This window comes from Rutilus rutilus (assembly GCF_951802725.1).
Source record: "Rutilus rutilus genome assembly, chromosome: 3".
Lineage (NCBI taxonomy): Eukaryota > Metazoa > Chordata > Actinopteri > Cypriniformes > Leuciscidae > Rutilus > Rutilus rutilus.
In genome coordinates, this window is record NC_140211.1 from 11401084 (window position 1) to 11414225 (window position 13142).

General features: G+C 39.0%; 2 protein-coding genes across 4 annotated transcripts in view; both read left to right on the forward strand.

The window, feature by feature from the left end:
- The first annotated feature begins 2201 nt into the window (after nt 1-2201).
- On the forward strand, nt 2202-6509 carry msantd1 (Myb/SANT-like DNA-binding domain containing 1). Of its 2 annotated transcripts, none has more exons than XM_084405376.1 (3): nt 2202-2810; nt 5099-5377; nt 5457-6509. In XM_084405376.1, the coding sequence occupies exons 1-3, from the start codon at nt 2554-2556 to the stop codon at nt 5743-5745; spliced, it is 825 nt and encodes a 274-aa protein (XP_084261502.1). In that variant the 5' UTR covers nt 2202-2553; the 3' UTR covers nt 5746-6509. The 2 variants fall into 2 exon arrangements, with proteins under 2 accessions (XP_084261502.1, XP_084261501.1); XM_084405375.1 differs by having other exon boundaries at nt 2399-2814; nt 5103-5377.
- A 2850-nt stretch (nt 6510-9359) lies between these two features.
- Nucleotides 9360-13142, forward strand: part of rgs12a (regulator of G protein signaling 12a) — a 38791-nt gene continuing 35008 nt past the window's right edge. For both annotated transcript variants that reach the window (XM_084404167.1, XM_084404168.1), the window contains exons 1-2: nt 9360-9472; nt 10389-12293. In XM_084404167.1, the coding sequence (XP_084260293.1) occupies nt 10497-12293 (1797 nt within the window). In that variant the 5' untranslated portion in view covers nt 9360-9472; nt 10389-10496. The remainder of the gene's footprint in view (nt 9473-10388; nt 12294-13142) is intronic.

Below are 13142 nucleotides of genomic sequence, written 5' to 3' on the forward strand. Positions count from 1 at the left end.
TATTAATTTAATATGGACAATACTAAACAATTATTTTGCATAATTCTTGAAATGTCCAAAAAAACATGTAGTATTACTTGACAAAACTGTTGGTAGACAGCCATTTTACACCAGTATTCTCAAAAAGGCCCAAAATAAGCACTAGACAGAACCTATTAATATGGCAAAAGGGCTTCTCTCTCTGAATTAAAATTTGAACATCACACAAATTAACAGACCATCTGGTCCCTCCTAAGACCAGGTCATTTCCTCTACAGGCAGAAGATCCAGCTTGATAATTAATGCTCTTAATGTTCTATCTATCTATCTATCTATCTATCTATCTATCTATCTATCTATCTATCTATCTATCTATCTATCTATCTGTTGTTCTATCTATCTACAAATCTATCTATCTTGTTCTATATATCTATCTGTATGCATGTCTGTCGTTCTATCTATCGTCTGTCTGTATCTATCTATTGTCTGTCTGTCGTTCTTTCTATCTATGTATCTATCTATATATATCGTCTGTCGTTCTTTCTATCTTTCATCTATCTATTTATCTGTCTGTCTGTTGTTCTATCTATATCTATTTATCTGTATGCATGTCTGTCATTCTATCTATCGTCTGTCTATCTATCTATTTATCTATTGTCTGTCTGTCGTTCTTTCTATCTATCGTTCTATCTATATATCGTCTGTCGTTCTTTCTATCTTTCATCTATCTATCTATTGTCTGTCTGTCGTTCTATCTATCGTCTGTCTATCTATTTATCTATTGTCTGTCTGTCGTTCTTTCTATCTATCGTTCTATCTATATATCGTCTGTCTGTCGTTCTTTCTATCTTTCATCTATCTATCTATCTATTGTCTGTCTGTCGTTCTATCTATCGTCTGTCTATCTATTTATCTATTGTCTGTCTGTCGTTCTTTCTATCTATCGTTCTATCTATATATCGTCTGTCTGTCGTTCTTTCTATCTTTCATCTATCTATCTATCTATTGTCTGTCTGTCGTTCTATCTATCGTCTGTCTATCTATTTATCTATTGTCTGTCTGTCGTTCTTTCTATCTATCGTTCTATCTTTATATCATCTGTCTGTCGTTCTTTCTATCTTTCATCTATCTATCTATCTATCTATCTATCTATCTATCTATCTATCTGTTGTTCTATCTATCTATATCTATATCTGTATGCATGTCTGTCGTTCTATCTATCGTCTGTCTATCTATTTATCTATTGTCTGTCGTTCTTTCTATCTATCTATCTATCGATCGTTCTATCTATCGTCTGTCTGTCGTTCTTTCTATCTTTCATCTATCTATCTATTTATCTATTGTCTGTCTGTCGTTCTATCTATATCATCTGTCTGTCGTTCTTTCTATCTATCTTTCGTCTATCTATCTGTCTGTCGTTCTATCTATCTATCTATCTATCTGAATATCTATACTGAATGATTATGAAGTCGAACTTGCCTAGGCCTTATTGTAGATTTGTGCTCATCTGCGGTCAGGAATGTCTCAAAACAGAGTGAAGTTGAATGTGAAGGTGATGCGTCTAGACAGATGGGCGAAGCACATAATGCGGTTAACACTGAGTTGGCCATAAAGAAGCACATGCACCGTGTGTCATCTCAGCTGTTAATCTGTCAAAGAATGCACAAGATACACCCCCTCCCCCCAAAAGCACTTCCCCCAATGTCCTGTCCGAGACCCCCTGTTGTCAGTGATAGAGGACATAATCTGAAACACTCATGGGGTCGGAGAGGGGGAAGCATTTGGGGGCAAATGTACTGTGGTAATAAGGGCACAGGGCCAGAGGAGTAATTACTTTAACCTAAACTAGTTCCACGCAGTAACAAGCATGCGATTATTTATGTGCATGTTTCCAAAACCTTTTTAGAGCCCTGCGACTGAGTTTAAAGCCAAATCAGTCTGATCGCTTGCTTTCGTGTCTGACACGTAAACAGCATAATTTTTGTTTCAATACATCAATTACCATGTAGTTTTAAAGGCATTATATTAGGTGCAAATGCACTTTCTCTGCAACATTAGTCGAGCTTCTTCTCTATTAAAAGCTTTTAAGCTCATAAACGCTCAGACTAAGTGGTCTGGGGATAGAGCGGTTGCCTTGGCAACAGCACACTCTGCCGTTTTCCAGTCCCCAGAGGAGTCGTATTTCACATGCAGATTTTCTGCCTGCCCGACCCACTTTTGTTGGCTTTCAGCTAAAAGCTTTTTGCTGCAGAGTGACAGAGACAAAAGAGTAGAGGAGAAGGGGAAGGGTTTGGCTAGAAGAGGAGGGCCTTAGCAGACTGTTGCCAGGGTAACTTGACATCATGCTGACGAACTTCCCTCTTTAAAAGCTTTTAAAGCGATTGCTCCAGCCCTCGAGGTGCCATTTTGAGGCCTCTTAACTAAGCATGGGGGGAAGGGCAGCAAAGGCCTGTCTCTAGCACACACAAGCACATGCTTGAGAAAGCAAAGTAAGGCCTGGAAAACAGACTGCACTGAGAGAGAACCAAGCTTAAATCCTAAACCTGAACGAAAGATATCTAATCTGTTCATAAAATGGCCTCCGAGGACCTCTGCTTTAGTTACACTGTGCCGGGCTCGAGCGAGAAGCACAGGAGGGCTCGTAACTGGACGGATTCTGAGATGAAAGCTCTTGTGTACATTTGGGAAGAGTATGTGGCAGAGCTAAAGAAGGCTAAGCGCAATGCTAAGATCTACGAGACAATGGCTAAGCAACTTTATGAATTAACTGGCGAACAGCGACACAGGGAGGAGATTAAGATGAAGATTACCAACATGACTTTCCAATTCAGGCAAGTAAATACACTCTATATATCTATCTTATATATATATATATATATATATATATATATATATATATATATATATCTGTCTGTCTGTCTGTCTGTCAGTCTGTCTGTCTTTAAAAAGACTTTAAAAGACTTTTAAATAATTAAAAATTATTTTCAATAATCTGTTTACAAGTGTCTACTCTTACATCTTAGTAAGCTGTAGACATTTTAAATTGACTGTAAGATAAATGTCCAGGTAAACTTAGGGTAAACGCTCAGACTTCGCAAGTCTTTTAAAGTGAACGCCACTGGCTGCGAGGTCGGTTGCACGCGTTCGGCGCATGCGCACTACCTAGAGTTCGCTCACTAGTCTCTGCGCGGACTAAAAAATATCGGGCTTCAAACGAACAGAAGAGGACTGTGGTGATGACGAAAATTAGAGTCCGCCACAAGCAAAGTACTTTCGGTTTCTAGAAACCATTGTACAAGTATTGCATGCTCAGTTAGATTAGAGAGATGTATGATGCTGTTAATTTATATTTCATTCAGTTTATTGAGGGTTAGGAATAGTAGGCCTAATTACTTTTGACCATTTTGTGAGCTTCATTACTAGCCATTTAATACAGAATTCAACTATTATAGTACACTAAACAACCGGGTAAGTGTTTAAAACTGCATAATAGAGCTTTTAAAATGGTTAAGTTTAACCAATAGCCTCAAATTCCCACCAAAAGTCACTATCTTGGCCTATATCTTTATCCAAACATCCAAGTTTAGTCCCTAGTGTAGTAATAACTGACTTACCATTTCTGATTCATTCTCTTAAGCTAATACACTTTTTAAGACAATATGAAGTAACTTAAAGGCACAGTATGTAAGTTTTGCCGCTAGAGGTCGCCTATTCAAAATAATAACAAAGCCGTAGCGCTGTGAATGAGTGTGGAGAATGAGTGAATCATGGGAGTTGTTGTCTTCACATCCACAAAACAATCTGATGGGATTCAGGCAGAAATCATGTTCATGGATGAGCTAATGTATTAAATGTTTATTAACGTTACTGTGGTATGAAGCAGGGCGAGGCAAACGGCCTGGGACATTTTGCGTTGCTGTTTTTATTATGCTTATATGCTTTTGTTTTGTTGTTTATGTTTATTTTATGATTAAAGTTACAAGATAGTGACTTTCTACCCTGAACTTTGTTACATTTGATCACTTAAATTCACATTATTTTATTTCATTCTAATGAAACAGCTGCAAGTGCTGAATTGCTACTCATACAGTGGAATTGAAATAAAAATCATAAAAATTGTGGGTAACGCAGCGCTGTTTTACTTAGTCAAAACAATCAAACTAAAAAATAAATGTGTGTGTTGAAAGTTGTTATGTGCGTTGTACTGTGCGTTCACTCTGTGGCTGCTATGAGACACTTGTTGCACACTGCAGTAAGCTCGATTGATATTAGAATATCATATTAATAAAAGCTGGATAACTTGTGTAGCTAAATGGCATGCAATTAATTTTAAAATATATTGTATGGAGAAGAAAATGCTGTATTACTGTTACTACAAATGTTAGCCACGTGATAGAATAGTGTTGTCTCAGAGGCATGGTACAAACATGTTACTTGCATAAATTAAGAAAACAAGAGATTTAAACAATAAGACTAACTGTTTTGCGCTATAACAATAATTCGTTTTCTGTCGATAAAAGTCTCCAAACAGTTGCTCGCCTGTAATATATTAAAGTCTTTGATGTTTCCATGGTTTGTAAGGAAGTGAAACCAGATTTCGAGGGTAAGGCGGATATGACAGGCGACATATTGACACGGGCCGTTACACTGGTTAAAAAAGCTGATTTCGTTGAATTTAAACATTGTTGGAAACATTTTGGATAATATAAGTATACAAGTCAACAAAATATACAACATTGTTTTAGTGGTTTTTGGATATTTAATAAAAAAAAATCCTACATATTGTGCCTTTAAAGTCACCATGAAACCAAAATAAACAATTATTTATTTTTATGGAATATTGCAGTATTTATTATTATAACATCTCTTCTCTGATGGCGTTTACTAGAGCGAGATCAGGACAGCCACTCACATGTGATCAAAGCAATAGCAAACCACAACCTTTCAATCATCAAATAAATTCCCGATGGACAAAATCAAGTTCCGTCTTACATTTTTTCCTGTTCAAGAAGCCGTTTCACTCAGATATCTGTCACAATAGGGAAGAAAAGACTATCGCAACTTTTGTTTCGATTTTAAGTACTCTGCAAAACAATGGTTTAACATCCTTTTCTAACAGGAAGCTGAAGTACACAGCAAATGGTGGGAATGCTATACCTGATTGGCCATACTACAAATCCATTGAGAGGATCTTGTCAAAGGTACCAGAGCATGCCCATATGAGCCCACCGAGCCTCTCGACGTCTGGCCCCTCCACCTCTCAAATCGAGTCTTCTGTGCCCCCATCAGCTCCGCCAAGTGGGTTTCTACCAGAGTACACTGGTTCCTCAGAGGAGAGAGACATCAACGATGAGGATGAAGTCCTAACAGACAACTCTGGAAGTTCTTTTGAAACAAGGTAACATGTTTGATCAGATCACAGATCCATTTCAGAATCATAATCATGGAAGTATAACTGCATGGCTGTCCATCTTCAGGTCACAACCACGTAAGAGGCGGAGGCTGTCAAATGTGTCACTGCGCCGAAAGAAGCTGCGTGTCATGGATGCAATGCTGCAGGAACAACGCAGGATAAGCCATGCCGTTGAGGAGGCATGTCACGAAGTTCGCCGCGTTATGCATCAGCAAAACTTCCTGCAGGTGCAGAGCCTCCAGCTTCAGGAGCGAATGATGAACCTCTTGGAGAAGATGATTCCTGCTCAGCCTGCCCCTTCCTGGCCCAACCCACCGGTCGCAAAGAGTTTAGGAACACCCACGCCTGAGTGACAGGACCTCAGATACGGATTAAGGACCTTTACTTTTTGTCTTTGTCGAGGAGGCGTTGCTATGCTAAGTATAAAAGCTATAACCAACTAGTTAGCGGTACATCTTAGACCTGTTTAAGCGCTGTTAAGTCTTCTACAATGAATATGTTATTCAGAAATGTTGACAGATGTAACCTACACAAGCACATTTGTGAAGAAATGACTGTTTATCCACACCTTATTCAAACTATCTGACTCAAAATGTTCTCAAAATCTCACAAGATTAAAGTTGATTGTTATGTAATCAGTGCTTGAAGTGGACAAAAAGTGTGGGTACTCTCTTGTGCACTGGCTGGCTGTATAGCGGTTCTGGCTTATTTGGTTCCCTAGGTGACATCAGAAATCAAACATAGAAACTGCTTTAAATGAAGTACAAAAAAATGAGAAGAAAGCTGAAAAGCTCTGAAAGCTGCATGCGTGGGCGGTGCCCCATGCCGTCCCTCAGCGCGTTGCCGCCCTATAATAGGCGGCTGTCTATTGGCTATGCCAGGATCTGCCACTGTGGCTGGCATATGCAAATAATCATCACATTTGAAATTTCTACAATAATCACCCAGACACTGATGCTTTGACTCTGAGTGGCAAAGTACTGGCAACATGTGAGGAGTTGGCCACATGCCACAACACAACAAAATGAATCCACGACAACACAACGGAAATGCACCACAACACAACGGAAAATGTACAACACAACGGAAAATGTACAACACAACGGAAATGCGCCACAACACAATGAAAATGCTCCCGACCACTAGAGGGCTCTCGGTAAAGTTAATTTTCCTTGACATTGTTCTATAGAGTCGGCAGTCTTAATATATCAATACCACTATTAGTTTAACAGTATGTAACCATTGTATATCGACATAAAATATTACTTCAAAATCACCTACATGAATTATATATACAAAGGTATACAATGGTTAAACTATTTGTGGTGTTGATAAATTTTTTAGACTGCTGACTCCATAGAACAATGGCAAGGAAAACTAACTTTACCACGCTCTGAGAGCCCTCTAGTGGTCGGGAGCATTTCCGTTGTGTTGCGGCTTTATTTCGTTGTGTTGTACATTTTCCGTTGTGTTGTGGCTCATTTATGTTGTGTTGTTGATTCATTTCGTAGTGTTGTGGCTTAAAGGGATAGTTCACTTCGAAATTAATTTTTGATATGTTTTAGCTTACCTCAAGGGCATCCAAGATGTAGGTGTCTTTGTTTCCGCAGTAGTTTCAATTTTGATATTTTTAGGTCAAACCGTTCTTGTCTGTCAGTCATATAATGCAGGTCTGTGGTCACTGTCTCAAAACACAAGCACAGAGTCCAAATTAAAACAATTCCCCATCGTCCAAATGAAACAATTCCCCATCATAAGTACACATTGATGGCCTAAGACACGAAACGAGCGGTTTGTGTGAGAAAACGAACAGTATTTATATAGTTTTTAGCTCTTGAAAACAGCACACGTCCAAATGGTCTGACGGCGCGGGCGAGTATAGATGTATACATAGATTTCGCCTTGGCTACTGCAGTTCATTGGAACGAAACCGTAGCAAAGCGACATCTAGTGTATATATCTATGCGGGTATAGATGTATACACTAGATGTCGCCTTCGCTACTGCAGTTCATTGGAACGAAACCGTAGCCAAGGCGACATCTATGTATACATCTATACTCGCCCGCGCCGTCAGACCATTTGGACGTGTGCTGTTTTCAAGAGCTAAAAACTATATAAATACTGTTCGTTTTCTCACACAAACCGCTCGTTTCGTGTCCTAGGCCATCAATGTGTACTTATGATGGGGAATTGTTTCATTTGGACGATGGGGAATTGTTTTAATTTGGACTCTGTGCTTGTGTTTTGAGACAGTGACCACAGACCTGCATTATATGACTGACAGACAAGAACGGTTTGACCTAAAAATATCAAAATTGAAACTACTGCGGAAACAAAGACACCTACATCTTGGATGCCCTTGAGGTAAGCTAAAACATATCAAAAATTAATTTCAAAGTGAACTATCCCTTTAATTTCGTTGTGTTGTGCACTACTGGGCCACCGTAACTATCAGCCAGAAAATACAATCTAAAGGATTTCAGACCTCTTTTAAAGGGATAGTTCACCCTCAAATGAAAATTAAGTCATACATAATTACTCACCCTGGCGTTGTTCTAATGCCGTATGCCCTTCTTTCTTTTATGGACTAACACCAGGGTGAGTAATGTACGACTTAATTTTAATTTTAGGGTGAACTATCTCTTTAATGCATACTATAAGAGGACACAGTGTTTAAGTAAACTCCATGTCAAATATGGTAGACATATAACACCAAATGGTTGATGATAATAGAAACTGGATTAAGTTGACAAGGATTCAAAATGGAGGCTTAGTTTGTACTATTAAAGATTGATGTTCCCATACACTTTTACAGCTTAGCACAATTTAGCAAAATGTAACATGTTAGTAAATGTTACAGTATGCATTTGTTTTAGTAGCAGTTTATATGCGTATCGGTCAAAAATATGACACCCATGTTTAGCTTAGATCTGTTCAAATATAGCCTACAAAAATAAAATAAAAATGCAATGAACATAAAATGACTTAAATACATTTATGTTTTTTTTTTTGTGTGTGTCAAAAATGTCTAGGTGGTCCAACCATTCAAAGAGTGCGAAAAGGAAATTCTTGAAAAATGAATAAATGTTGGCTTTAGTAGTTTGGAATAAACATTCACACTTAAAACCTTTTTAAGAACCTGGCACATGCATTTTAAACTAGATTATTTTTTTTTTATCATCTGGATGTCATTGTTTGTCGCTTTACCTTATACACTCCTAAAAGTGGCCAGATAGATTGAACCTGACTGGCACCCAAACATTATAATGGTTAATGCACCACCACATGCTCTTTAATTCATCTTCTTAATGTGAAGACAAGATAGATAATCCTTTCTGCTGTGCTCCAAATTGAGCATGTAACGTTAGGTTATGCAAACGGAGAACAAAAATACATTTCAACAACACCTCTCTTCTTCGTCTGTGATGAATTGACCTGTCAGGCGTTCATAAAAGGTCCCTGTTGATAAGAGGAAAGGCGTTAGTGCTTAGTGGCCTGGGTGTGGTGCCATGAATAGAAACCAACATTTAAAAAATGCGCTGCAGCTGTAAACTTGTATTTTACGCTGACTGTGGATCAGAAAGATTTAATCGCCTGCAATGCAACTTTGAGATCGCCGTTTGTAATCTTGCCATAGTTTACATGCAATAACGCTGTTTTTTAATTCTTAATATGTTAATGTATGCAGTTTAATACATGTACGTTAATTCCTACCGTCAAAATAATCGTATTAAGTGCACTCAGTGACCAGCACCAGTAAAAGTATACACTAGTAGACCGCAAACATTAAAGCATAATCAGAGAATGTAGAGAGACGGGCTCTGGCATAATCATTAAAGCAAATACTGCATGGATTTTCCATCTGCCAATGAGAGGGCCGTATATATTTGAATATCGAACATGATTGACGTGTCTGTTGACCAATGGGAGAGCTGATATCATTTTGCAAACGTTACGGTGCCATAGCGACAAGAGAATGACGCTTTGTATTCCCAACAATAGTGAATGGCAGTGGTTTAAGCACGTCGCGCGAACGGAGTTCCGAAATAAACGAAGACAAACATTGGTATTAAAAACAGGTAAGCGCCGGTGTAAACATTTGTTTTTAACAGATATGTGAACGTTACTGCTAAGTGAAAGAGGTGCGCATGAAACACAAGTTTGTTTACATGTAACAGTTCCCGTGAATGAAAAGTGTTAGGCATGTTAAGTTACGTTACATCCGAGAGCTGTGTAGAATTAGATAACTTAACGTTAACTTACTCTTATTTTATCAAAGTGTCATTCACGTTTATCATTAACTTTTTTCCAAATATTTGACTAAATGTTAATGATAAACGTGAATGACACTTTGATAAAAGAACAGACAGATACAATATATCAATAATATATTACTAGTCATAGTTTTAATAACCTTTAAAACCTTTTTTTTTTTCACTGAAGTATAACTTAACGTTAGTCCTGCGTTGTGACATATAAAGAAAAGAAAAACAATTTGTACAAATATTTAAACTATTATGTTTTATATAACATTGTTTATATAATAAAATATAATATTACATATTTAAAAAATATTTGTAAATTATAAATAAAAAACATGTATAGGTACACACACATGCAGTCTCAATTTATACGAGTTAATAAACTCATGATCAAAATGAAGAAACAGTTAATTGTCTCGTAGATAATAGTTTAAAATAATTGAATAGCAACACACACACACAGATATATATATATATATATATATATATATATATATATATATATATATATTGTATGGCAGAAATATCAAAGGTTTTTCACCTTTCATTAACTCTTTACAGTTTACACTCCCCAATAATATAAATACAAGGAGACAGATGTATTAAAATATTCTCCCTTTAGGCCACTCTTTAACGTCTGCTGTATTCTTGTTGTACATATATATTGTGTTTCTAATAACTCTTCATTGACAAGTCTCATGTGTTCTAACCTCAGTCACATTACTCCCCTCAGGTCTGACCCTTAGCAGTGCACCAAGATGATTTTTCATGGTTGGAATTGTATCTGAACGAAACCGATATACCTGTACAAAGTGCTAATATTGTGAATTCCATCACCGAAATGAGAGTTTTGAAGCCAGCTGAGTCGACAATGAGACTTTTGGACCGTCCCACCAGCCCGGCGGTTCGCAGGGTGGAGATGGAGCGTGGCAGAGCTGGCTACGGATTTACAATTGCCGGCCAAGCACCATGTATTCTGCAAGGAATAATAAAAGGAAGTCCGGCGTACAGTGTCGGACTGCGACCTGGGGACCGCATCTTGCGTGTGAATGATACAGATGTGTCTGAGGCATCACATGAAGTTGTGGTGAAGCTGATCGGTACGTCATCACGGTCACTGTGTTTGCTGGTCACATCTGTTGACAGGCCACCCATGGCCTCCTGCTCCAGCGACGAGGAGCTGGGTTGTCAGAGTAAGAGTAAACTGCCATGGCTCAATCCTGGAAAAAAGGACCCCTTCCCTGCTAATCTCAACAGCATGGACATGAGGGAGCCAATGCTTCAGTCAGTTGGAAGTTTTGACACCGTCTTTGAGATTTCCGATCAGGGCACCGCCAATCAAGACAAGCAGAAAAAACAAAGACCTTTGTCTGAACCAGATATGTCTTATTGGTTGCAGCAGCATAGATCCAAAAGCCACACTTATAGTCTCTCACAGGATGACACATCTCGAGTCGTGAGCGAGGACTCTGTGTTTTCAGACCTTCAGAGTCAGAATGACTTTGTATCTGACTCCAGCATCCTAAACGTTTCAATGATTGTGGGATACATCAACTCCATGGAACTGGAGCTAGAAACGTCACAATCTGAGGAGGAGGCATTGCAAGCCATTCGTGAATGCATCAGTCAGATTGGTATTGAGCAGAAGACCCATTCATTGGTCATGATGAGGGTCAAATGCAACTGCATTCAGCTTTGTGATGATCGAGACGTCGTTCTGGCATCTTACCCAGCGGAGAACCTGGCACTTTGCATCATTTGCACGGAAGACAGCAGGTTCTTTGGCCTTGTTTCGGTTGGTTCGACCAAAAATATCGACGTTGTGACACAGACGAGCACCCTGAAGACACTATGCCATGTCTTTTTCATAGACCCAGAGCTTTACAACCACAAGGAGCACCAAAGTATCATGAGGCACTTTGGGATTCCCTGCACTCCTGATCCAGACACTCAAGGCTGTTTGGAGTTTCCTCAAACTCCGCACTCGATTTCACACTTCGTGTCCGTCCTCTATACTGACATGGGAGACTATATTGAAAAACTGAGAGTGAAACTCGACAGCGAAAATCCAGACGAAGGACAACAAAATCCACGGAACAGCGGCAGCGACAGCGGGATCGGAATTGCTTCTCCAGAGGATAGAGACAGTCTCACTGGCCAGTGGAGCTTCACATCTCCAAACATTCCCAATCCACCACCGTATTATTCCCAGCACAGGAACAGCGCACTCCTCAAACCAGAGTGCAGGTGCCTTTTGTCTGAACCGCTAACTCAGCCTGTGACTCAATCAGGTGTCTCAGCCATGGTGGATGCTTCAGCTTTTACTCCTCTTCCTCTCAGTATGCAATCCAACTTGCCACCTAAACAGAGAACCAGTCAACGCAGACCGTCCACTGGCTTAAAAGCTCGCTGGCAGAAGTCTCGTCCTAACAGCATTGAATGCTTGTTGGATAGGGACAGCGATGAGCCCAAAAGTACAGTTAGCACCCTGCCGCCTGCTATGGAACAAATTCCAACTCTCAGATACAAACCACTTGAAGATCTCAAACATCCTCAGAGAATGAACTTCACCTCAGAGCTTGAGCTGACGACCAGGTTCTTCAGTAGCGCAGCCAAGCAGAAGGACGGGGAAAACAAGGTCAGAAAGAAAATCTCTGATGACTTTATCTTTGAATTTGTTTCATTATTACACTGTATATAAACACTAATGTGTGATTTGCTAAAAGTATGGTCGTTTAAAAGTATGAATGAATCTTAAAACTAGCATTAACCTTAAAGGGTTAGGCTAGTTCACCCAAAAATGAAACTTCTGTTATTAATTACTCACCCTCATGTTGTTATAAACCTTCGGAACACAAATGAAGATCTTTTTAATGAAATCTGGGCCTAAACACAATCGTGTCTCTTCATCAAATCAATTCATATGGATTAGTTTTACAATCTCTTTACGAACGTTTTGAAGAGTCAAAATGGTCGTTGTGAAGCTGTCAATGGAGGGACAGAAAGCTCTCAGATTTCATCAAAAAGATCTTCATTTGTGTTCTGAAGATGATTGAATATCTAGTGTTTGGAACAACATGAGGGTGAGTAAGTAATGATTGGGTGAACTATCCCTTTAAGTATTGCAATAGTGATACTTGTAAGCACTAAAATAACTTCACAATACAACACAACAGTGTAATAATCTTTCTACTGATTGCCCACTATTGTTTTTTACTTTTCTACTAGTTTTTCTTCTCTCAAGCAGATCGTAGATCGTAGACAATCTTTGCTGTCTGCCCATCGGTCAGTCTTACGGCAGGTTTATTGACACCATGCTAAGTTAGAGGGCTTAATACAATGGTTCAAGGAACAGATGGTGCTGCAAGTAACAGGCACAGCAGATGGAGCTATTGGGTTGATTAGTGCAGTTCAATATGATTACTCCGGATGGATCAGCTTTAGCTTTATGGGAGTCACCTAGCAACAATTTGTCAGCCACGTAAAG

What these genes read in the sequence shown, in the direction of transcription:
- msantd1 (XM_084405376.1), top strand. Translation starts at nt 2,554, where the DNA reads ATGGCCTCCGAGGACCTCTGCTTTAGTTACACTGTGCCGGGCTCGAGC. An exon ending in AACATGACTTTCCAATTCAG is followed by an intron (nt 2,811 to 5,098) that starts GCAAGTAAATAC and finishes CTTTTCTAACAG; the next exon opens with GAAGCTGAAGTACACAGCAA. An exon ending in GGAAGTTCTTTTGAAACAAG is followed by an intron (nt 5,378 to 5,456) that starts GTAACATGTTTG and finishes GTCCATCTTCAG; the next exon opens with GTCACAACCACGTAAGAGGC.